This window comes from Labeo rohita, chromosome 18 (genome assembly GCF_022985175.1).
Source record: "Labeo rohita strain BAU-BD-2019 chromosome 18, IGBB_LRoh.1.0, whole genome shotgun sequence".
Classification (NCBI taxonomy): Eukaryota; Metazoa; Chordata; class Actinopteri; order Cypriniformes; family Cyprinidae; genus Labeo; species Labeo rohita.
The window spans coordinates 18,119,728-18,146,024 of NC_066886.1; the positions used below are offsets into that span (position 1 = coordinate 18,119,728).

Sequence of the window (26,297 nt, forward strand, 5' to 3'; positions counted from 1 at the left end):
GCCAAACAGCATGAGGATGAAACGCTCTCATCAGCGCCAGAATCCCTCTGGGTCTCTCTGCTTTCTGATGATGATGAGAAACTGAAACCCCACTCTGTGTCGGATGCCGCCACACCCCCGCCCCCACCACCCTCCACTGTCAGCACTTTCACACAAGGACTCAATTCAAGGTAACCGTCCTTTGATTTGACTTTCTTCTTAACAACAGCTTTATCAATCTCATCCAGCTCTATTTAGTTTGTCAGCAGAGAGGGTCAGTACATTTCCTGACAAAATCATTAAAAACTTATAGTACAGTTTCAAAAGTTTAGGGTCAGTCAGCAAAGATGCATTACTTTTTAACACTGATAACAATCAGAAATGCTTCTTAAGCACCAAATTATTATATTAGAATGATTTCACTGAAGACTGGAGTATTTCAGCTTTGGCATCACAGAAATACATTACGTTTTCAAATACAGTACAACAGACACAGTCATTTTAAATTGTAATACTATTTCACAATATTACTGTTTTTTGATCAAATAAATGCATTAAAAAAATAAATAAATCTTACTAGTAGTGTATGATTACAAGTTTAATAAGTCTATACTATCCTGGCTATCCTACCTATTCAGCCATTAGCAAAAATAACCAACAATTCCCCACAATTCACCTGATATTCCAACTCTAGTAGCCACCTTCTGCCCCTTGACATCTATATTTCATATTACATCATGTTTATTGTATGCTGCTACCTATTATTATCCTCCATCCACAGGGAGGGAGAAAAAGACAGACAAACCGGGAGTTAGAAAGCCAAAATGAGACAAAAGGAAGCACGGAGGAGAGCATGAGGAGGAGGGGAAAGTGAAAAACACACCAGACTCCAGAGCGTTTCTGTCTAATACACCAAAAAACTCTCTTTTGAAGACCACAAGAGCACATACTAGCCCTGACTGACTACACCAACATGCTGATAATGTATATAGGGTACATTGTTGTTGTTGCATTGTAATTTAATACAATATCTTTCATTACAAATTCTATTATGAGCATAGCAATTTGAGTGAAATGTTAAATTAAATTTGTGCTTCAATAACAGCAGCTGTTTATGTAAAAGCTGATGATTGCGTTCTAATCATTATATTGTGGCGACAAATTAAGAATTTATTTCCTTGACCTAATGTGTTCCCTTTTTGTAATTAATTTATGTCAACAAATAAAAGTCACAAAAAAAAAGTAGGAACAGAAGTAGTGGTTCTATCCATCATCAATTGGATGGAGGAAGATCTGAATACGAGCATGTGGTCGATTGTTAGAAATGGAACGGCCATTTTTAAGATTCCTAATATTGTTTTGTAATACAGTCTCCTACAAGGCTTACATGCATTTCAAGGTCAAAAAATGCTTTAGCTTTGCCAAAATATGCATTTAATATCACCTCATTTTCTAGCGATTCTCAACAGTTTTGTTCGAGCAGTTAAAAGATTTAGTCTCTCTAAACCCCGCCTTTCCGTGAGCCTACTCTGCTCTGATTGGTCAGATGGCTCAGTCTGTTGTGAATGGTCTACTGCATACAGCGCATTTCAGAAACAATACGCCCAATGTCCTAGTGCTCTATTTTGCATAGATATGTATAGGTAGATTCCCCATTCGACCACTTCAAACACGTAGACGCATCTGCCATGTAAACAATAGGACATCTACCTATACATATCTATAGTGTACCTGCATGAATGGTCATGTGATATGCGTTTTCGGTTGTGTAGTGTGGACAGAGATAGTTTCTGAAATGCAGGAAAACGGCAGAGTAGACGAGAATCATTTTAATTGTAAAATGCCATTTTAAAAACGAAAACACACTAGTGTAAACAGGGCTTAAAACAGGGTCTTCAGCGTTTTCAAAAGGCTCAGTTTTCGAGGGTCGAAAACGCTAGAGTAGTGTAAATGACAGGCATAACTGTCACAAAAGTTATGCATTTTAAAACGAAAACGCACTAGTGTAAACGTAGCCTAAACATCCACACTGCAGCTAAAATGAGGGAGCACATTAATAAACAAACCTACCTCCATATCTTTGAAATACATTTTAAACTACATTTTTAATATACAAGATTTCTTAAAAGAAATCTTAATAAAACTATTTTACAGTGTCTTGGTTACACATTATATGTACTTACCATAATAACAATAATAATAATAATAATAATATTAATAATAATAATAACAACAACAGTAAATGATGCATAATTACATGCAATCAACCCTTAACCAAAGCCTAATCCTAACCCTACAGCAAGTACATGTTGTTAATTTATATTACTCAGTTCATAAATAATAATTACACTATAACAAGGACACATTAAAATAAAGTGTAACCCAAATCTTAAAATTTCTTATTTTATATCAGGTTTGAATTTTTTTTTTCTTCCAGGATTAAATGGCAATTTTTGTTTCTTTTTTAATCCTACAGTATATTGTGTTTCACTTTATAAACAAAGATATTTTCAAACAATTATTAGCCCCCCCCTTTTTTTTTAAAGATGTTAAACACACAAAGGCACAAACAGCTCGAACAAAGGCTAGAAAAACCCTCAGCGTGAAACATGAGCACAGCCTCATGTTGCTACACTGTAGATCTTCCTCTTCATCACTAAAAGAGTGCTGTCAGCTCCACCACTCCTCTTTTACTGCCATCTATTTATCCATCTATCTCTCCATCCAACACCTTCACCGTGTCCAAGTATTTTCATTCCTTGTTCTAATACAATTGAGCTCCAGCATTTCACATCCATCCTTTGTCTCCAAGCCCGTCACTAACCTCCGAGTGTAGACCAGACTGTTGTATCGGATGTCCGCGGCAGCGCCATGAGGCTCTGACTGACAGCTGAAGTACAAACGAGCCCTGACAACCAGACACACACACATATACACACAGATTTCTGCTCTCCACCCCTCCAATCCTCTCTTTCACTATGATAACAAGAGGAAGAGAGACAGAGAGGGAGGGTGAGACGGAGGGAGAAACGGGAGGAGGGGTGTTCCTCCCACTTTGTTTCCGAGCGAGGAGGCGCTCAGACATGCCTCAGCATCTACGTTCTTTATATTCTTTCCCCGCATGCTAAACGTGCCTCACACCGAACACATTTCTTAATTAAACCCCCTTTATTTATTTATTTTTAGACGCTTTTCCAGATTCCAGGCTTTAGTCTCATGCAATCTGCTGCTCTGCACTCTGGACCACTGAGAGGGAAAGAGATACAAACAGAGGAGGGAAAACAAAAGAAACAGAATGACAGAAAGACAAGCATGTTGAAGCATGCAATTAACGCGCTCTTTCGTTTTAGGCACACTGTGGGTGGGGGGTGTTGGGATGCATGTGTGCGCAAGAGAACATCTCAAAAGGAGTTTACTTGCGTAATTTAACCACAACGGCGAACACATGTCCCGCTAGCACGCAATCAAACACGCTGCTGAGTAATTAGTCTCTAACAGCCGCCACTCAGAAGAAAGTTCAAAGTCATGTCATGCTAAACAATGTCAAACATGCAATACGAAACACGTTAAGAATTAAGCATTTTAGAAGCCTGCAAACGTACCTTTTCGTCGCAGCAAAATTGAGGCTTCACATAATCACTGTTTTCATTTGTAAACTGTTCCATCCCTCTCTCCTCTCCTTTTCTAACACTCTCGTTCTCTCTGTCCCTCTCTCTCTCTTTCTCTCTAACACTCCCACTCACTGTTCCCCTGAGAACTGAGGCGTCTGCCAGCGTTCTCAAAATCTGGTGAGTGCCTGTGTGTGTATGTGCGCTCGCCAAGTGTGTGTGTGTGTTTGTGCATCAGACAAAGAGGAGGTACGAAAGAGAGAAACAAAAGCTTTTTCCCTCTCGTTTGAAGAAACAGTGATTTTTTTTTTTGTATCACCTAGAAAAACAGTGAAACTGAATCTTTGAATTATGTCAGTGGGGTGCCAGCCGGCGGACATTTGCAACAAGCGGCATTAATTCTGCCACGAGGCTCGTCGTTAATCTTTCCAAAACGAGAATGGGTCTCCAGAGGGGTGCAAAGTGCAAAAAAACCAATAGCAACAGCCCTGTCAGATCTGAAATGTGCTGCTGCCCAGATTTTTAAGCTTAAACTTGCTGTTTTCCTATACAGAACGACTATTGCTGACTTAAGGTTCCTGCCTTCATCTGTCAGAAAATGTCTGTGAATGTGAAAACACTGACAGGACTTATATTTTGTGTTTTCGGTCTTATTCAAAGTAAAGGATTTCAGGATTTCAGAGGATTTCACCTGGACTGCACTGTAATTGTCTAAAACTAGCATTGTTTTAAAACAGATGTAATGAAGGGATTTGATGCTCTCTGGATCAGGAAGGAAGTAGCCAACGCTTTTGTCTCTAGACTATGAGACAGGCTGGAGTCTGACAGTCTTTTATGGTGTTCTCCGTTAATGATTTATCAAAGCGGAATGAATTTAATGGAGTCACAAGAGCTATCTAACATTCTGATATAAATGTTGGGCTAATGGCTCTTTGCTCATCCCCTGCAGGCGTATTCAATTAAAGTTCCAAGAGGTCTAATCTCTACATTTCCTTCCCAGCAAATGTCCAAATGATCATACCTTAAACTGATTCAGAAGTGAATTTGTAGTATATAAAATGAAATAACCCAAATTACTGCAAAAGCAAGTATATGGTATTATGGCTTGCTCAAATGATTTTTAAAGGGATTGAGGGAAACAAGATACAATTTCAACATTATTTCTTCTTCAGACATTGTTCTTTAAATAAAATAAATATCAGCTGTATACAAATTGACCAACATTTGGTTTTTGACCCACTAAATATGGGTAATATTCAACAATCTAGACATGGAGCCATTAAGATCCCCATATCTCTGGGACTGAACGATGTGGGTCCTTGAAAATTAAGATTCCAAAAGAGGGAAACAAAATACATCTCGTTTCAACATTATTTGTTCTTCACACATTCCACTTTAAAGGAACAGCAGTATTGTATTTTTGCAAATTGACCCAAATTTGGTTTTTGACCACTGAAAATGTGTAATAGTTAAAAATTTACTGCTGGAGCCATATTGAAATTTCAATCTCTGGAACCAAACCATATAGAGCCTTAAATATAAAGACGCCAAAAAGAAAGTTTGCTAAGACCCATTATCTAAAATGGCATTAAGGGAGAAGTCCACTTCCAGAACAAAAATCTACAGATAATGTATTCACCCCCTTTTTTCACCCCCTTAACAAAGAAGGTAAAACAGCGATTTAGGATGATTTTGAAGTTGAGGGAGAACATAAGATGGGAGTTTTCGACATACCCTAACTGTCATGAACCGGAAAAAAAGGTCAGGAAGAGCAACACAAGACGAGCGTTTGACATTAAAAAGTATATTATTTTTATTAAAATAACCAATCCTTCGCTAGATAAGACCCTTCTTTCCCGGCTGGAATCGTTCACAACCGCATTTGGGATCGTTTGAAGCCACACTTACACTGCATTTTGGAAGTTCAAACTTGGGGCACCATAGCAGTCCATTATATGGACAAATATCCTGAAATGTTTTCCTCAAAAAACTATTTCTTTATTTCTTTATAATTATTAATAATTTCTTTATTATTATGTTTGGATCCACTGGATCCTGTTTTATATTTCATGTTACGGCTGATAACAACAAAAATTCATTAAAAAAGGAAATTGTGACTTTTTCTCAATTCTAACTTTTTACGCAATACAAAAACTCAATTCAGCCTATTTTTCTAATTGTGAGATATTAACTCGCAATTGCTAATTATAATGTCCAGTTATGGGGGGGGTCTGATATGTTTTCAGAATTGCAAGTTTATCTTTCACAATTCTGACTTAACTCATAATTGTGTGTTATAAAGTGAGAATTGCAAGACATAAACTCACGATTCTGAGAAAAAGTCACAATTGCAAGATGTAAATTCGCAATTGTGAGAAAAATTCAGAATTGAGAGCTAAGTCGCAATTACCTTTTTTTTTTATTCAGTGGTGGAACCGGGCTTCTACAGATAACAAATAAACAGCAGATTTAAAAAAAAAAAAATACTGTTTGTCTAAAAAAATAAAACCAGTAGTTTTAAATGCTACTAGTAAATGTTGGCATCACAACATTATAAAGTACAGTATAAAAAATGGATATTCATTTTGAGATTTGCGAAATATTAAAGTTATTTAAGATTACCTTCACGTAAGTGTTAGATGATGGCAAACTTAATTGTAAAAACATGGAAAATAAGCATCCACAACTGAATATCCAATATCGGTCAATACTGATAAATTGTAAAAATCTGGTATGGTGACATGGTTCATATATTGTGGATTTGTTTATAAGTTACTGAATTAAAATAACTTAATTCAGCTTCATACATGTAATTATCAAAAACAATGCCAATATTACAAAATATCACATTAAAAAGTGTATGAATCACAATTTTTTCCCGCTGTCTTTCTCGTCTCCCCTGAGCCCACTGAGTTTTTAAAAGACGCCCTAAATTGTGCGGTGAGTTTGGTGGGGGGTAATTTAGAATGTATAGGGGAAAGTCACATGAGAGGAGCCAATGCCTCCATCAAAATATCATTGGATATGACTGGTTATGTTTGGCTATGATTGGTTCATGTGATAAATCCCGTGTTCTGTGTTCACAAATCAGTCTGAATGAACAATATAATGGCGTTAATGGGAAGACTAATTATAAAAAGTAAACAACTTAAAGACTTAGTTATAACCACTTTGTTACATCAAAGTAAGACTTAAAATGGCATGAAACATGATCTATGGGAGTGTTTAGTGAGTAATCAGCGTGTGATTGTGAGGAAGTTGGCTGACACCCAACAGCTAGTGTTTGATTTCTCAAACAGCAGTTATCTAGATTTTACAATGGCGACAAACACAAAGAACAAGTAAAAATTCCCAAAAGGCTCACCTGCGTGCCCCTCCCTCTTCGAACGGTGGAATAATGACCACTTTTACGGTAACCGAAGTCCGCAGCAGGTCAATCATCTGCTCGTGGGAGAGCGTCACAGCGGCAACTTTGCAGATTTCTACCAAACGGCTACCCTGCCGGAGTCCCGCCTGCCAAGCGAAGCCATATTCCTCCACTTCGGACACAGTTCCATCCAAGCGCACATGGAAACCAAGCTGGCCTAAACCATTCCGTCTTAACGTCATATCAACCGTCTCACAACCTACAGTCAATGCCTGCAAGGAAAAAACACAGATAGGAGTTATAGAGACTATAAATGGCATATCCCCTAATGCAAACCAATTACTTGTATCTGTACCTTAAGTCTCTGCACCACCTCTCTGATGTCTTGCGCACTGCCCTCTGGTACCCGTAAGGCAACATGGTCTCCTCTACCATAGAAAACCTTCAGTGCAAGTCTCTCCGCCGTCCAACCAATCACATCAGCACAGAAACAGTTAAACACCACCTCTTTGGTAGAGCAGTCTGCCAGGACAATGTACTCATTGGAGATGGCTAAAGCGCAAGGAAGCTCGGCGCCTCCGCCACTGAAGTCCTGCGCGAGCACGCGCCAAAGAAGCGCCCCTAAGGCACCCATTTCCGCTCCTTCGCGTGCCCGGACGCGTTCCTTGCGTTTGGAGGCCAGAGAGATGAGATTGTTCAGCTTGCCAGCAGTGTCGAGTGGCGTAGTGGAAACGCAGTTCTCCGCCAGGTCCCGCAGGTATCCTTGGCGCGTGCGGGTTGCCATGGCATGGAACTTTTCTGATTTGTGCGCAGCATTCTCTGCGTTGATGATCTTGGCTAGCAGGAAAGCTCGGAAGGCAGCTGGGTCACGGAACGTCAGGCCGTTTGAAGGTAGCGGCGGACCAAACGGAGGGACGTCCTTCATTCGAGTCACTGCCACACTGTAGGAAAAAACGCTGATTACTTATTTCAACCACTACATTTCACTACATTTTCATTTCTCAGTAATCAGCTACAGGCCAACATGCAATACTGTTCTTAGTACGGTTGCTATGGAAACAAGCCCAACCTGTAGCAGGTGTTGTCAGAGCAAGGGTTGTGCACACGGACAATGACAAACACGTGCTGGAAGTGAGAGCGAATGTTCTGTGGAGTGAACGGTAGGGCTCCCGGCTCTTGGAATATAATCGTGACTATATCATTTCCTATGTGCCTCTTCCTCAGGAGCTGTGAGAGAAATGAAAGGGAGAATAAGTCAGGAATTAAATGCAATAAAAACTCAACTAGATTTTACTTTTAGAAAATGCTGCCACAGTGTTGTAGATTTTTCACGGGGTGTTGGTATAAGTTTGCGAAGGTTTTCTGAGTTGTTCAGAGGTTATGTGGTTGCTAGGTGTTCTAGATGGTTGCTAAGTAGATTCTGGCCACATTCACTGACTGTCTAATGCATTACAGAAGGTTCAAACACTCATTGATGCTTCAGAAGGAAAAAAACATGCTTTAAAAGGGGGGGTGAAAACTTTTAAACAGAATGAGGATGCATCAATTGTCCTTATTTTGCCTAAATATCTTTTTTTTTTTTTCATTTAGTACTGCCCTTCTGAGGACACAGAAGACAGTTACATGTTTCCCGGAAGACATAAGTAAGATTTACCCTGATCTTCAAATTCAAAAAGTTTTCACCCCCCGGCTCTATCAGTGTGCGTTTGAAACTGCTGTAATAGTTGCACTGTCCCTCAGTTGACCTCAGTGTGAAAAGATGGATCTCAAAATCATACAGTCATCATTGGAAAGGGTTCAAATACACAAAAATGCTGGAAAACCAAAGAATTTGTGGGACCCAAAGGATTTTTTCTGAAGAGCAGCAGACAGTTTAACTGTTTAGGACAAACAAGGGACTCAGGAACAACTATCACTAAACAAAATAAACAAAGCTGTGAATCATTCAGATAAGAACACTATTATTTTCTCGTGTGGACTATATGTAAGCATCTTTTTATGTGAAATATCTTATTCAGGTTAGTACTAAAACAATAACATGCATTTTGTATGATCCCTCTTATTTTAGTAAAATTAACATTTTAATGATTCTGAAAGGGAGATGCAAACATTTGACCTCAACTCTACACACACACACATATTAGGTAAACACAAACTTTTATTTTGAATAGATGATTAATTGCGATTAGTCGTTTGGCAGCCCTACTGGAAAGTACTTTCTTGATCTGGCAAGCTCTGTTCTGATTGGCTGAGGTTTACATGGTTTACAAGGTTCCAGGCTAATACAGTGAGTACTTCACTGTAAAATGGTAGAAGACTGAAAATGCTAAATGCTACTATTAAATGGTTAGTTCACCAAAAAATTAAATTTTTGTCATTAATTAAACACCCTCATGTCATTCCAAACCCGTAAGACCTTTGTTCATCTTCAGAAGACAAATTAAGATATTTTGTATGAAATCCGAGAGATTTTTGCATTGTTTTCAATGCAAGGTCAGAAAGCTCTCTAATTTCATTAAAAATATTAAATATCTTAATTTGTGTTCAGAAGATGACGGTAGGTCTTACCGGTTTGGAACGACATCAGAGTGAGTAATTAATGACAGAATTTTCATTTTTGGGTGAACTGTCCCTTTAATTGGTTAATAGTAAGTTCACTTACTACATATGGTGAAGAACAATAATAAGTCTAACCTGACATTTCATGTAATTTTATAGTAAAATGCTGTCAAATGAACAGATTTCAAAAATCAAAAAAAGTAATTACAGTTGTATGGTGGTTGTCAGTACATTTTAAAGATACAAAATAGGACTTTGCTATACTATTATTGTATCAATTATATATTTATATACGTTTTTTGTACTGTACATTCCGGTTAACCTGATAAAACTTAAAAGGCTGCTACAATATTTTTTACATTAAAGTTCTGGCAACCCCAGCTGTCTTTTTTTTACAGCTTAGCATCACCTTTGAAAGAGACGTAAGACTTCTATGTGATGCATGCTGTAGTGAGATAAGAATATGGTCGCTTACTACATCAAGGCAAAAGAGGCGACCCCTAAGTCTCTGACATTGTGGTTTCTAGATATGGTTCAAGTCTGTCCAATGTTACTCTTTAATGCACACAATGTACCAGCCAAAAAAAAAAAAAAAAAAAAAGCAAGACTGCAAGAGGGAAAGAGCAGGAGAGAGAGAAAGAGAGAGAGAGCAAGAGAGAGAAAGGATAGAGTGTTCTGTTGAAGGACATAGAAAAAAGGGAACTGGCAGAAATATCTTCATAGATGCACAATGATTTCTGTGGTGAGAGACACAGAGGTGTGAAAAAGCCTGTTAACAGCACTGCAGCACCAATCTGTAAGACAGCCACTAAAACACATGCAATAAAACGTACTAATGTTGTAAAAAGATCAAGTTGTGCTAGAATTACATTTCCTGAAGGAAATACCAGTGCAGGCAAAGAGGCAAAGTTATAACATTTTACGTTTTAGATAATCTTAGGTTTTAGCTTCTTTGGTTTTGATTTTTTGTAAATGAAATGACCTATCCGAGCTACTTTGCTTTGCTACAATCAGATTTAATAAATTTGCTCTCTAAGAGCAATTTTAAAGCATCACTTCCAATGCAAAAGAGGTTCCAAATGCTAGCCAGATATTTAGCTTTGACCAAATTAACGGGAGCATTAAATATATCCTCGATGCAGAAAGCAAATTTAGAATGCATTGCAACAAGCAAACAACTGTGATTTTTTTTTTTTCAGGATTCTTTGATGAATAAAAAGTTAAAAATAGTCTTTGCTATCACTTTTTATCAATTTAACACAACCTTGGTGAATAAAAGTATTAATTTCTTTCAAAAAATGAAAGAATAAAAAACCACAAACTTTTAAATGGTAGTTGATATTGTTACAAAAGAGGAATATCAATACAGTGGTGCCTGGTGTGTGATACAAAAAGACATCTGAAATCATTCAGGAGTGCCATTCTCTGCTGTTATGTATGGAGTTGATTTGTCTACTCTAAACTGTGATCAGGCCAACATGTTCTGTGAGTTACACAGACTCGTTTGAACTCTACGAGTTCGACTTAGACAGCAGAGATGCTGAGAACCGATGTTTAAAACTGCAGTTAATCTACGTTTAAAAATAGACCGTGAAATTAGGAGCATCTCTATGTCTCTATGTGAAAGACTGGCCTCCAATCTGAGTCAGAGCAATACAGGCTGCCCACCCATTCGCAACAGTGTGAGAGCATCAGTTATATAAGCTATCTTACATTTAAACAACACGCAAAGGAAAAATCATGGAAACACTGGTCTTTCTTGAATGCTGACATGGACCTCCCATCCCCTTTAATGAGTTCTGAGAGAGGACACTGCTGTAACCTGAAATTATTCTACAGCCTGATATCTCTTTCTACCTCACAGTAATCACTACAACACACTCCATGTGAGTGGCTGTTTCCTGTGTGTGCTTTAAAAAGAGAGAGGATCATCTGACAGATAAACACTGCCCTCTGCAGGTCATCTGAAAGAGAGCAGATCAGATGAATTTAAAGTTGTGTAATTTTTGCATAACCAAACCGTGCTGCAAAAATAATACATTTTAAATATTCTATTTATATTAAATGATATTATACAAATAATATATGTCCCTGGGGTAACTGCATACATTTTATAAAGGCAAAAAATATTTTCTTTATTTTCTTCTTTTTTTTTTTTTAATGCTGCCATAACCATATCAGCACAGGCAACAAAAAATAATTCTGAGAACATATCAGTCTTTTTTTTCTACCTCAAAACTGGACTTCGTAACTCTTTGTAACGAAATTGCGAGAAAAAAGACAGAATTGCAAGATACAAACTTGGATTTGTGAGAAAAAAGTTAGAATTGCGAGGTTTTATCATGCTATTGTGACTTTATAACTTGCAATTGTGAGTTTATATCATATAATTCTGAGAAAAAAAGTCAGAATTGCAAGAAAAAAGCAAGAAAAAGTCAGAATTGTAAGATACAAACTCGGATTTGCACGAAAATGTCAATTGTGAGTTTTTATTTTGCTATTCTGACTTTAGAACTCGCAACTGTGAGTTTATATCACCCAATTTTGAGAAAAATTCAGAATTGCAAGACGTAAACTCAAATTTGTGAGAAAAATGTCATAATTGCAAGTTTTTATCTCGCTATTCTGACTTTATAACTCACAATTGTGAGTTTATATCTGGCATTTTTAAAAAAAAAGTCAGAAATGCAAGATGTAAACTCAGAATTGTGAGAAAAAAGTCAGAATTGTTTGGATTTGTGAGAAAAATATCAGATTTGCAAGTTTTTAATCTCGCTATTCTGCCTTTATAGCTCACAACTGTGAGTTTATATCAGGCATTTCTAAAAAAAAAAAGTCAGAATTGCAAGATGTAAACTCAGAATTGTGAGAAAAAAGTCAGAATTGCTTGGATTTGTGAGAAAAACATCAGATTTGCGAGTTTTTAATCTCACTATTCTGACTATAACTCACAACTGTGAGTTTGTATCACGTAATTCTAAAAAAAAAAATAGCGAGATGTAAACTCGAAATTGCAAGAAAAATGTCAGAATTGCAAGTTTGTGTCTTGCTATTTTGACTTTATAACTCACAAGTTTGATTTTATATCACACAATTCTAAAAAAAAGTCATAACTGCGAGATGTAATTTGCAATTGTGAGAAAAACAGTCAGAATTGTGAGACACAAACTCGCAATTACCTTTTTTATTTTTTAATCAGTGGCGGAAGCGGTCTTCCATATCCAAGTGCTACAAAACTATCCGATTAAAATTAGATTTAAAAGGTCTTTCCCTTAACACTCTATTTCACTCAGATGCACATGATTACAATTTGCAAGTAAAATGTGCCAATGTCAACTCAGGTTCCTTTTAAGTGTATTTTCAACAAATGTTTTCATTTCAAAGCTGTTGACGCATATGCATGCACATGAAACTTCCTGAGGGCAGAAGATGCCACATTACTGGATCCTAATCAACGGTATGGAAATCACTAGAAAACCACACCCTGCTCTGATTCATACACCAGTGCGTATAAAAACAGCGGGAGAGTTTGACAATAACAACAAACCGAAAAAGAAAGAACGAAAGCAATTCTTTTATAACCACATTTAACAAAAAATACAGCCTCTGATAGTGGACGTCCAGAAGCTGTGGCCGCTTATGTTGCATAAAAAAACGCTGCTGAATTTCCACTGGATTTACTGCTGCCACTCTATAAACTTTACTACCATTCCAGATGTTTCTTTGCAAACTGGGTTTGCCACATGCAGCACCCACCACAAACACGCTGCTGAATGTGAGCAAAGAAAATGAATAGCATGTGAACAACGTGCAAGACATTCTGGGAGTCTATCCAGGTAGGAGAGAGGGGGAGGGATGTGTTGGGTCATGTCAGTTCTATACAGGCTCTTGAATGTACACTTGTACATGTGTGTGTCTTACCTGTTGAGGATTATTAGGCATGTATGGAAGCATGGTGGACACGTGAAACATGATCTCATAGTCCTGATAGGTTGTATACAGGGAGTGTGTTCCAGTTGAGTCCGCTGTTAAACAAACACATGAATGACCATCAGGTTTTACTCAAAGTTCATGCAACTCAAGTTTTGTTGTCATTAAAGGACAAGTCCACTTCCAAAACAAAGATTCACATATAATGTACTCACCCCCTTGCAATCTAAGATGTTCATGTCTTTCTTTCTTCAGTCGTAAAGAAATTATGTTTTTTGAGGAAAACATTTCAGCATTTTTCTCCATATAATGGACTGGTATGGTGCCCCGATTTTGAACTTCCAAAATGCAGTTTAAATGTGGCTTCAATCAATCCTAAATGAGGTTGTAAACGATCCCAGCTGTCTTATCTAGCATAACGATAAGTTATTTTCATAAAAAGAATACAATTTATATACTTTTTAATGTCAAATGCTCGTCTTGTTTTTTTTTTTTTTTTTTTTTTTCGGTTCATGACAGTTAGGGTATGTAAAAAAACCTCCCATCTCATGTTCTTCCTCGGCTGGGATCGTTTGAAGCCGCATTTAAGCTGCATTTTGAAAGTTCAAACTTGGGCCATTATATCAGTCCACTATATGGAGAAAAATCCTAATATGTTTTCCTCAAAAAACACAATTTCTTCACAACTGAAGAAAGAAAGACATGAACATCTTGGCTGACAAGGGGGTGAGTACATTATATGTGAATCTTTGTTTTGGAAGTGGACTTCTCCTTTAACCATGCAAATTTATGAAATGTATTTATTGTATTATGTTAAAGGGTTAGTTCACCAAAAAAATAAGATTCTGTCATTAATTGCCCACCCTCATGTTGTTCCAAATCCGTAAGTTCTTCATTTCCCTTCAGAACACAAATTAAAATTTTTTTGATGAGCTTTCTGACCCTGCATAGATAGCAACGCAACTGACAAGTTCTGTTCAAGGCCTAGAAAGGTAGTAAGGACATTAAAAATAGTCCATGTGGGTACTCTCGTACGACAAAGACTGACATGGAAGAGAAGAAATTGTTGAATAATGTTTTCTTTGTGCACAAAAAAAGTACTCTCGTAGCTTTATAAAATTAAGGTTGAACCACTGATGTCACATTCAATGATGTACTTACTACCTTTCTGGGCCTTGAACGTGTCAGCTGCATTGCTGTCTATGCAGGGTCAGAAAGCTCTCCAATTTCATTGAAAATATCTTAATTTGTGTTCTTAAGATGAATAAAGGTTGTACGGGTTTGGAACGACATGAGGGTGAGTCATTAACAACACAATTTTCATTTTGTGTGAACTAGCCCTTTAATTTAACTTTGTCACGCTCATAATATAATTTGTAACTAAAAAACTAACAATTACATCAGAAAAATCTTAAAAAGAAGCCTTTGTACATTAAATTTACACGATTCTAGACACAAAGTGTATGTAAACAACAGCAGAGCTGTTGTCTGTTCTGGTATTTAATTGCATCCTCATACAGTTGAAGTCAAAAGTTTACATACACTTTGCAGAATCTACAAAATGTTAATTATTTTACCAAAATAAGAGGGATCATGCAAAATGCATTTTATTTTTTATTTAGTACTGACCTGAATAAGTCCACAAGAGAAAATAATAGTTGAATTTATAAAAATGGCCCTGTTCAAAAGTTTACATACACTTGATTCCTAATACTGTGTTTTTTTTTTTGTTCAGTAATAGTTGCTCATGAGTCCCTTGTTTGTCTTGAACAGTTAAATTGCCTGCCATTCTTCAGAAAAATCCTTCAGGTCCCACAAATTCTTAGGTTTTTCAGCATTTTTGTGTATTTGAACCCTTTCCAACAATGACTGTATGAAACACAATGCATTAAGAGCTGGGGGTGAAAACTTTCTGAATTTGAAGATCAGGGTAAATTTAACTTATTTTGTCTTCTGGGAAACATGTAAGTATCTTCTGTAGCTTCTAAAGGGCAGTACTAAACAAAAAAAATATGATATTTAGGCAAAATAAGAAAAACGTTAAAAATGTACATAACCTCATCCTGTTCAAAAGTTTTCACCCCTTGCTCTTAATGCATTGTTTTCCCTTCTGGAGCATCAGTGAGTGTTTGAACCTTCTGTAATAGTTATATTAGCATATGAGTCTCTCAGTTGTCCTCAGTGTGAAAAGATGGATCTCAAAATCATACAGTCATTGTTGGAAAGGGTTCAAATACACAAAAATGCTGAAAAACCAAAGAATTTGTGGAATCTGAAGGATTTTTCTGAAGAACTGTGGTGAGTTTAACTGTTCAGGACAAACAAAGGACTCACAAACAACTATCACTAAACAACAACAACAAAAAAAAAAACAGCTGTGGACCATTCAGGTAACAACAGTATTAAGAATCAAGTATATGTAAACTTTTGAACAGGGTCATTTTTATACATTTAACTATTATTTTCTCTAGAGGACTATGAACATATTTTATGTGAAATATCTTATTTAGGTCAGTACTAAATAAAAAATAACATGAATTTTGTATGATCCCTCTTATTTTGTTAAAATAATTAACATTTTGCAGAGGTGTATGTAAACTTCTGACTTCAACTGTATATAATAAAAATGCTAAAAATTTTCTGGAATGGTTAGGTTATATTATAACTAGCTGTATGTAAAAACAATACATGATGATGAAACATGCCAATTTAGCCAAGTAAACACGTGCGTGTGTGATATGAGCACTGAAAATCTCGTTAAACTAAACTGTGCGGTGTGTAATTTTTTTGCTATCAAATGGAATTACAGTCTGTTTGTTTGAGCCGTCCTGAGCCAGATTTGTACCAATGAAATTTCACTGCGAATTCATGGAGGTACCCAGTGTGACGCCTCAATTATAACCAAGAGACCGTCAAAATGTATTTACACACTCCGCTTTTGATGGTCGTGGTGGGTTACGACAAGAACTCCGATTAACATAGAAGAGATGCGATTTATCGCTTGACACTTTATCGTGCTGAGCCTTTTTAAGACACGTGTAGGAGACACCGAAAGCCTTGCTCACTTTTGGTGTCTAGCTGGGCAGCATATTTGTTGAAACCCCTCAGACACACAGTTTCTCCCAGCAGCTCGAGGAAGGCGGAGAAGGCTGGCGTCGCCTCTTCATTGTTGTACATCTCCTCCTCCGTACTCTGCCCCGCTCGACACAGCAGGATGCCCACTTTGTGTTTCTGACTAAGCTGTAAGACACGCACAGTGGCAGAGTCACACATACAAATATGAGGAACACTGTCATTTTCATTTTGGGGGAACTGTTAAAGACTTTAATCACTCAGGAAGTAGTTTCTAACAGGTCATCATTTACTCACCCCCTGCTCGTCCAGTTTGAGAAGCTGCTCTGTGACCTTTGGTGTGCTGAGAGCCAATCGCAGACAGGACACGCTGAGTTCTGGCAGCACATACTCCAGAACCTCTTTCAAAGGCAAACCACGAACCGTTCCGTGCTTTGCAGTGGACAGAATCGCATCCTCCAGGATCGCTCCTCGTAATGTGACCAGCTGCAGCAGCCACGGGAAACCATGTGGGGAGACGCACACACACACACAACATCAAACACCATCACATGACTGGCCAAATATCCTCTGAGAGCATGTGACAGAGCATGAGAATGATTATGAATGACTGTAAAATGGTGTCCAGAAGTGCCCACTGTGTGGCATCCTTTCCCCACTACTCCTGATTCATTGCCTTGCTGCATCTCGAAACCTCTGTCACAACCTCACTCACACTGATGCTAAAGCTTAGCTATTGTAAAATTAGCACAAACAGGTGGAAATGTATAATATTTAGTTTTTAAGGCTTGTGTTTCTGGTTTCTTGTGCCATTAGTCACACATCTGATGTCATATGACTGATCACATCGACAGCCACTCATTTAATCATTCAATCACTCGAACCTCTGACCAAAATAATACTGTTGAATCAAGTCTGCACATGTTTAAGGCTATTTCGAAATGTGTTCTGAGCACATCTACAGTGGATGTAAATGAACTGAAGACGCTGCATTGTTCAGAGTGGGTGAGTTTGATGTGTCCAGGCAGCCATGTAATCTGACTAAACCCAGCAGAGCAGCAGTCATACCAGTACAGCTCAGCACTTTTCAAACAGACCATTATTAAGCAAAAATGACTGCATGGCCTTTATAGCAATGCCTTGCACGCAAGGCACAAAGCACGCTCAGAATTTGTTATGTTTAGTGTAACTACAATATAATTGCAGTGTAACTACAGTGTAATATCTCTACATTGTTCCATAATGTGTCTATATATAAAGCATTGGCCCAAAAGGCCAATTCCATCAAATGTCCCAAACCTTTCTCAAGCCACATTAGCTGGGTTTCCATCCAAAGTTGTGAAATGAACTTAAGCACAAAGATGGAAAATCGCATAAAACATCTGTGAATAAGTCAACAAAATAGTCACTTCCTGATAAACTCCCATTAAATATCACTATCAAAATGTAGAAGCCACTGAATATAATAATTTTCATATAGAATGAATTACTTGTTCCACAGAGCGAGAAGATAAAACACAATAAATGCGGTCATTGCTTTTGGAGATGAATGCATGCTGTTCAGGAGAGGGTTGCCAGGTTTTCACAACAAAACCTGCCCAATTGCTACTTAAAACTAGCCCAATTGCGAGGCTTCCCCTTTAAAAATCGCGTTCCGGGGGATAAAATACAAGTTTTTTTTTGTCGGGGTTCCCCTGAAATATGAAATATGACATTGTTGGGGTCGCTTTAACCCACGGACATCAGAAACAACCCGCGGTAACAGTGTTAAAGTAGCCCAATTACGCGGGAAAACCGCAGACTTGGCAACACTGGTTTGGGAGGCAATTATACAGAAATACTTTGACGGCGGACTTTGCTTGGGCATTTCAGAATGACCATAACATTTCAAATGCTGTGCAAAAAGATCGGTCTGCTGGTTAATCAGGTTTTCCCGTCCCATCGCGTAAAGTCACGTGACTTTTTGATGCGCTTGGAAGCATTTATTCAGCAATTGCGTTTCCATCTTCTATCTTCATTGACCCTTTTTCACACAAGTCAAACATCACCTCAAGCGAGTGTAATGATGCGATATTTCATAATTTACATAAAAACATACAAACATAAGCTATTGTTAAGTCTACCAGAAACAGTTTTCCCTCATGTTATTCCAAACTCGAAAGACCTTCGTTCATCTTCAGAACACAAATTAAGGTATTTCTGATGAAATCCAAGAGCTCTTGGACCCTCCATAAACAGCAAGGGTCCTACCATGGTCAAGGCACAGAAATGGACATTGTTAAAATAGTCCATGTGACATCAGTGGCTCAACCAGAGGCTCAAAAATGTCACTAGGATGACGCAGAGGAGAAGAATTGTTTTTCACATAAAAAGTATTTTTATAGCTTCATAAAAGAACCTCTGATGTCACATGGACAATATTGTTGATATTCTTGGTACATTTCTGGACCTTGACCATGCTAGGACCCTTGCTGTCTATGCAGGGTCAGAAAGCTCTTGGATTTCATAAAAAATATCTTAATTTGTGCTCTGAAGATAAACAGGTTTTACAGGTTTGGAATAAAATGAGGGTGAGTAATGACACTGTTTTCATTTTTGAGTCAACTAACCCTATAAGTGTGTTTATGTGTGTTTGTGGGTAAATTAATTGTCTTGTCATTGGTTTATGTGAGCTGAGCCCCAGTTTGATCCAGGTTTAATTCATATAAGTTGAACAAATATCTGTCATACACACCTCACTGGTGCGAAAGATGATCCTGTACTGGTACTGGTCCTTTAAATCTTTGGTATCATCCAGTTTCTCTCTTCGAATGCTTAGAGCCACAGGCCCAAGCTTCTCATCGGTACCAAAGTAGTTCCAGTGCTCTGTGGGGAAAGAGAGAGATGGATGAATGAAAACCAAGAGAGGATATAAAAAAGACAGATTAATACCATTAATACAGAAAATGAGAATACAGAAGAGAAGAAAATAATTAATGAGGTGAAGACAATGGATAGGAGGAAAGTGGAAGTTGATATGAAGGATGAGAGATGGGAAGGACACACAGGACAAAGGAGGGATTTGTAAGGAAACTCTACAAATCTAGGTCATGGTGGCTAAAGAACTTCCTCTAGGTACTGTGAGTGTTCAAATCTAATAGAAAACCATAAACAAAGCCACTAATACAATACTGCACATGCTTTTGAGAATGAAGGAAGATCATATAAAATTTGAATTTGCACCTACCTTGCTAAACAATAACAATATTATTTTTATTACATGTTTTGTTTATAACAGAACTTTTTATTACAACAGAACTTTAAAATTAGTTGTGGATTTAAAGTTTATGGCAACACATTTATTCATATACGATATAAAGAAAAAAAGAAAATTTGTGTGAATATTCTGTTAAAAAAGTTTTTATAATAATTGTAGAATTTTTTTTTAGTGGTTAATCTGGTTATAATATTTATTATAATATTTATTATTATTTAAATTGGCCAGAAATAGAATTATATAAAGACGTACATTACACTATACAAAAGTAATACAAGAGTAATATATTTCTGTTACACCTTAAACCGTACTTTATTTTGACAGGTTGCTGTGAAGTTTCTGTGTGTATACAGTATAATATGATGCTAGTTTTCTCAAATGAAACTGTAAAATTTACATGAAATGCCTCTCACAGCAGCTCTGGGGATAAAGTTCATGTCGTCATATGAGACACAGAGGCCGAAAATCACCGCGAGCCTCATGTGTGCTTCAGTATTTGTGTAGTAAACAAAACCGTGTTCCGCCATTCATAAATACGGAGCCAAGCGGAACAAGCAGGACTCATATCTAAACCGTCTTTTTGCATTTTAATATTCACAGACATTAGTCCATATCGCGATTCGAATTAAGTGACAGACCCAATTCTGATTTACTCATCCAAAAACTGATCAATTCCGTGGCATTCCGCGCTATTGAGTAAATTCCTTTTTTATGACTCTGCGATCCCGTCCGCGTTTTCGCGAAAGAGAAATTGTAGATGCGCCTCCATGTAGAGACAGAAATGACATGGCATCGTGTAAATAAGATAAATAACATAAGACTATTTAATGTGTTTAATAAAGGAACAAAGGTATAGACCTGTTCTATAGACTTTTGTTGTGATCTAGCACTATATAGAAAATAAAATAAAATTAAATTAACTTGACCTTCAAGGGGGCGGGGGTGCTGTTGGGGGCGCGGGCCACCCCCCTAATATAATGGCAGGGGAAACACTGTGTTTCTTTTGGTTTGTTTATTTTCTTGCAAGCGTTTGTTGCTTTTGGTTTGTTTGATTTATTTCATGTGTTTGTTTTTTTTCTTTCAACTGTTTGTTTGTCTTGGTTTGTTTGTTCATTTGATCCAATTGATTGTTTCATATATTTGTTTCTTTTGGTTTCTTCGTTTCTTTTCTTTTAACTGATTGCTTCTTTTTGTTTCTTTGTTCATTTGTTTCAATTGTTTAATTTGTTTCATATATGTGTTTCTTTTGGTTTGTTTGTTTATTTAATTTGTTTAATGCATTTCTTTCTTTTGATTTGTTTCTTTTATTTGTTTCATGTGTTTGCTTTTTATGGTTTGTTTATTTTCTTTCAACTGTTTGTTGCTTTTGGTTTATTTGTTCATTTGTTTAAATTGTTTGTTTCATATATTTGTTTCTTTTGGTTTGTTTGTTTCATTTGTTTAATGTATTTGTTTCTTTTTGCTTATTTATACTTAATTGTTTAATGCATTTTTTGGTATGTTTCATGTGTTTGTTTCATAACACTGTAGCAATTCTCGGTTCATTTCAAGTTGTACATAGCATATATGGTAATGAGTGACTCACTGAGAAAGTGATTCAAGCCCATGATTCAGGTGGATGGCTTGTGTGGTCATTTTGGTCTGATTTAAATACGGTTTCAAAAAGGACCACAGAAATCATGCAATTCATCCACAAATTGGCCTGCATGTTTTACTGTACACTTATTTTTTTAATGAAAAACACAACACAACACAGCTATAAAATCTTTTGCTATATTTGACTACATGATTTACTGCAATGTATAGCAGGGTTAAAAAAAAAAATACCACATAGGAAGAAGCATGTGAATGTGATATCTTCAAAGTTTCCAGTCTTAATTTCTTGTTGGCATATGGACTAATGTTTCCTTAATCTGTCATCCAGTTTTTCTCAGCACAGGATATGAGTTTGGTTGTTTTCGGAGGATACTGAAAGCTCAGGAAACTTGAGTCGAGAGAATTATACGTCTCAGGAGCATGCAGATATGGGTTTTTAATAACGCAGCAAAGATTTTGATACTACGCAGAGCGTTGCCCTTCCTGACCGAGGAATGCCAAGTCAGTACCGCTGTACGGCTGGCACTCCAACACACATTCACACACACTGCTTCAGTGACTCGCTGAAGAAGCAGAGGTATCTCAAACAAGGTGCCGCTATACTGGAAAATTAAGTAAACGGATAACGAAAAGTAATTGGCACCACAAGGAAAAATACCTTGGTGGCTTGGAATCCTTACTCATTAAGTTAAACATTTAACACTTAAATGAGAAAAACAGACCACAATGAAAAGCATGGCTTAAAGGTGAAAAGTGTAATTTAAAAAGTTAAAATACTTTCTCCTTTCCCAGCTTACAGGCAAGTAAGCTGCAAGTAAGCCAATCATGGGTTGATTTTCCCAATTAACCAAGCATAAGAACCAGTCTAATGCAGAAACATATAAAATAAAAAGAAGAAAATAAACCAGAAATATTTTTGCATTTGCTTTTAATGCTACTTGTGGTGCAAAAATTACACATTTTACCTTCAAGAACTTTTAAATGGGATATTTTTAATTGCACTCAAAAACCTTTAAATGTTAAGATGGTTTAATTTTGCATTGCTGCCTAACTTAAGTTGTAAGTGAAGTACTAAAAATATAAAAACCAGTCTGCATGCCCTTTTTGTGGCATGCAGCATGGTCACCGAAAACACACTTCCGAAAAATCTGGATGACAGAGATGACTTCTAGAATGGTAACCTTTATCTCCCCAATTCTACTTAATATACACAGACAACTAATTAGAGCATTCAGATAACCTCACGCCTGCAAGGATTTATCTGATGTGGCTAAGAGGTGACAAACATGCTATTTTAAGACATTGTGTGTGTTTCATTTTTTATAACACTGGCATTTTAGAAAGCAAGACCTTTAGTGAGATTAACATTTGGGAGGCAGATGTGTGGCAGGAGTGTAGCTTTAGCTTCAGTTTGAGCTTCTGTTGGCTAATAGCGAGAAGCATTGATAATTGTGGCATGCTTTGATAATCGCTTCCAAGAGAAGAACTGCAGGTAGAATATGGGTTTACAGAATTTATTAAAGGGAACCCAGGGTATTAGGACTTGTGTGGTTTAATATAACGTAAATGATGTAGTAGAAAACCCATGAAAGATTTACATTATTTTAAAAAATCCACATCGTTTTATACATGTTTTGGACTATGGGGGGTGCCATATATTCGATGCTACTGTCGGTGAGCTACTGCCACGACCTGTTGCTATTTTTACAACAACACAACTCAGAATACAATTGGAATAATTGGAAAATGCCTGTGGATGAATAAGACTTCCTAAAAACCTGTGTCTTTGTTCTCTTTACTTTAGCCCTGATGCCTTTAAGGCTTTTAGTAGACCATAGCTACTGAAAGAGATTAAAAATGGCAGAGACAAGAAACGGTAGATGCCATCCTGGCAGGATGTAACATGCTGACGCTTGTCATGATGCCGCAGCCACTGAAGGAGTTTCTCAGCGTGGATTTCACTCGATATCTGTGGTGAAAAATCGATGGTGTGGCATTCGGTTTAAGCCTACGCTTATATCCATCGCCACCTGTAAACTCTTTCAGTAGCTGTGGTCGTCGAATCAGTATTTTATTTTTCGAGTTGTGCTGTGGTAAAAATAGCAAAAGGTTGCACCAGTGGCTCACAGAGTGCAACCATTTTGTGTTATCGGAAATAATGGCGCCCCCCATAGTCCAAAATATGTATAAAATTATGTGGATTTTTTAATTAACGTAAATCTTTCATGGGTTTTCTACCACAAATTTCAGGAAGAGACATAATTTCTGTTATATTAAGACAAGTCTTAATACCCATGGTTACCTATTAAAGGTCCTGTAATGAGACTAAATGAATTATCTACATACAAATCATAAATGTCCTACCTTTCCCATAGAAGTGCTCATGGTAGTATCTGGCACCCAGGTCAACGTGCTCGATGCAGTGTTGCTGCAGTCTCTCTAACCTGGCGGCTTGAACCTCTGGAGGCACCTCCAGTTTGGACACACTGGAATTACTGCAGCGTGGACGAAGCCGGGCCTCCACGATGCCAGCCTCTCCTCGCTCCGCCCATGAGCTCAAGAAGCTGACATTGCGTTCCCTGTAACTTCCAGTCTCATTGATGAAGTGCGGGCAGCTCAGCAACAGTTGTTGCTGGGAGTTGGGGTTAACGCTAGCCGAACCACCCTGCTCTGAAAGTTCCAGTCCTGTGGTTGAACCTTCAGACAGGTCCTTGACACTGAGGTCATCAGTGCTGGAGAAGCTGGGCTCCACTCCGCCCAGAGCAATAGCTCTGGAAACCGCCAAAGAAACGGCAGCCGAAGAAGCAGCAGAAGCTCCGGTGGCCGTGTTTCGCCGCTGGGCGGCGTAGGTGCGACGAGCTGCCGCCTCGTTCAAGTCAAATAAAACACTCTGAGCGTCAAAGTGGGCAAAACTCCGCACACATACCCAGGGTTTGGAAGACAACGTCTCGAGGGGTCGTGTATCATCCGAGTCACCTCGCGGAGTCTCTGTTTCTCCTCGGCTGGAGCTGCGGAGTTTGCGGAATAAGGAGGAGGTGCCAAGAGATGACTCTGTGCCACCACTCTTCTTGCGTACACGATTCTCCGGGCGGTCATCAGGCCGTGGAGTCGACAAGAAGGCATGTGATGCCGATCCCTCTAAAGATGCACCAAGCAGCTCTCCGAGCTTGGCAGGGGCTGTGCTACGCTGGTCTGGACGCTCCTGTTGAAACTGGCTGAGCATGTCGAAGAAGCTTTGCTCGGACACAGCCTGTACGTTGATGGAAGAGGTACTACCATATTCCCGAAACAAACGACCTTCGACTTCGGTTTCATCTTGCTCACTCAATGTAATCTCGCTGTTGGAGCGCTGTCGGAGTGGAGCGAATCCAGAAGTCCGAAGCCTCGGTGGTGTGCCCGGAGCCCTCCTTTGACCTGATTCAAGGAAGACATCGTCTCTGGTACCTCGCTGTGGTATCCTTGTCACACTTCCATGTGTAAGCCCATCTTCACTATTGAGGTCATCCTGATGACTGCCCTGGCCGTTCTCAAGCAGTGATTCTCGTGAAAGCGCCCTGCGAGGAGGCCACTCTGCAATCCGAGCTCGGACACCCATTTTGGGCACGGAGACACGGGATGGTGCTGGGTCGCCCATGGAAGAGTGGCCATTATGAAGGGGGAGACGGAGGTGGGGTGGAGGAAGAGGTTGAGAGAGAGGGGTGGCACACACCCCTGTGTCTCTGTACATGTTCATGAAGCCCACCGTAGTCTCAGGGGCAAAAATGAGGGGAGGGGTCGTAGGGGAGAGTGCATCCTGGATCAAGACTGCCGGTGTTCAGTGAGAGGAAGGAGAGATGGACAAGCTCCACACTGCTGTTGCTTCCTCCTCCCACACTCATTTCTTTGGTAGGAAAGGACACGCCTTTCCTAATCCTCCTTCTGGACCAATTTGGAAGCTCAAAGCCCACTTCAATCACAGACCTGCAAAAAGACAAGAAACAAAGAGATATTTGGTATTATTCATTGAATCCAGATACTTATATAGAACATATGAAAAACGTTCATTTTATCATTGTGATCATTGGGTTTGGGATATTTTTCCTTTCCTTGCATACCACTCATTCTAAGCACTTTGAAGCCCCTAGTAGGGGATAATGACAAAAAAGTCATTATTTTGGGGGGGTTTTTTGTGCACAAAAAGTATTATTGTACCGTTCTAAAATTACAATTGAATCACTGATGTCACAGACTATTTTAACAATGTCCCTACTACTTTTCTGGGTCTGGGAACATTTCAGATACATTGCTGTTTATGAAGGGTCAGAAAGCTCTTGGTTTTCTTCAAAAATATCTTCATTTGAGTTTTAAAGATGAACAATGGTCTGGACAGAATTTTCATTTTTGGGTGAACTGTTCCTTTAAATAAAAACCTAAAATCGCCTGTGGGTGATTAGGTTAACGTAAGTAATGGATTACAATCTACCAAAAATTCAGACAACTGTTAGTATGACAATATTTACACAACTATCAATACTTTGTTTACCAATTACAAAGCAATGCTTAATTTTGTTCAGTCTGTGGTGTAAAAAGGTCACATTAGCAATTAAAGAAAAAATACTTAAGCAAAACATGGTCAGGTCAAAGTGTCTGAATTACTTTTGGTCCCAATTTTTTATAGTCCACTCTATGAAGACTTTTTGGGTATAATATGTCACAGTTTACTTTATTTTGCTGTCCTCACTTACATAAATGAAGTACAGTGTCCTGCACCCACTAGTAAAAAAAAAAAAAAAATCAAAAATTTTCTGGTGTCTGAATAATTTTTAGTTTGACTACATCTCATAGTGTATGCACACACTCTCTATGTGTTTTTTGTTTAGTTTTTTTACGATACACTTGAAAATGTCAAACCACATATCGTTTAAACAACAATTATGATACTACAGAAGAC

General features: G+C 38.0%; 1 protein-coding gene across 3 annotated transcripts in view; it reads right to left on the reverse strand.

Annotated features, from left to right (window-relative positions):
* Positions 1 to 26,297, reverse strand: part of sipa1l3 (signal-induced proliferation-associated 1 like 3) — a 104,479-nt gene that overhangs the window by 16,972 nt on the left and 61,210 nt on the right. For all 3 annotated transcript variants that reach the window (XM_051134772.1, XM_051134773.1, XM_051134771.1), the window contains 8 exons: positions 23,732 to 25,327; positions 19,250 to 19,380; positions 16,813 to 17,001; positions 16,509 to 16,683; positions 13,435 to 13,538; positions 8,024 to 8,181; positions 7,310 to 7,895; positions 6,952 to 7,226 (listed from right to left, as the gene is read on the reverse strand). In XM_051134772.1, the coding sequence (XP_050990729.1) occupies positions 6,952 to 7,226; positions 7,310 to 7,895; positions 8,024 to 8,181; positions 13,435 to 13,538; positions 16,509 to 16,683; positions 16,813 to 17,001; positions 19,250 to 19,380; positions 23,732 to 25,100 (2,987 nt within the window). In that variant the 5' untranslated portion in view covers positions 25,101 to 25,327. The remainder of the gene's footprint in view (positions 1 to 6,951; positions 7,227 to 7,309; positions 7,896 to 8,023; positions 8,182 to 13,434; positions 13,539 to 16,508; positions 16,684 to 16,812; positions 17,002 to 19,249; positions 19,381 to 23,731; positions 25,328 to 26,297) is intronic.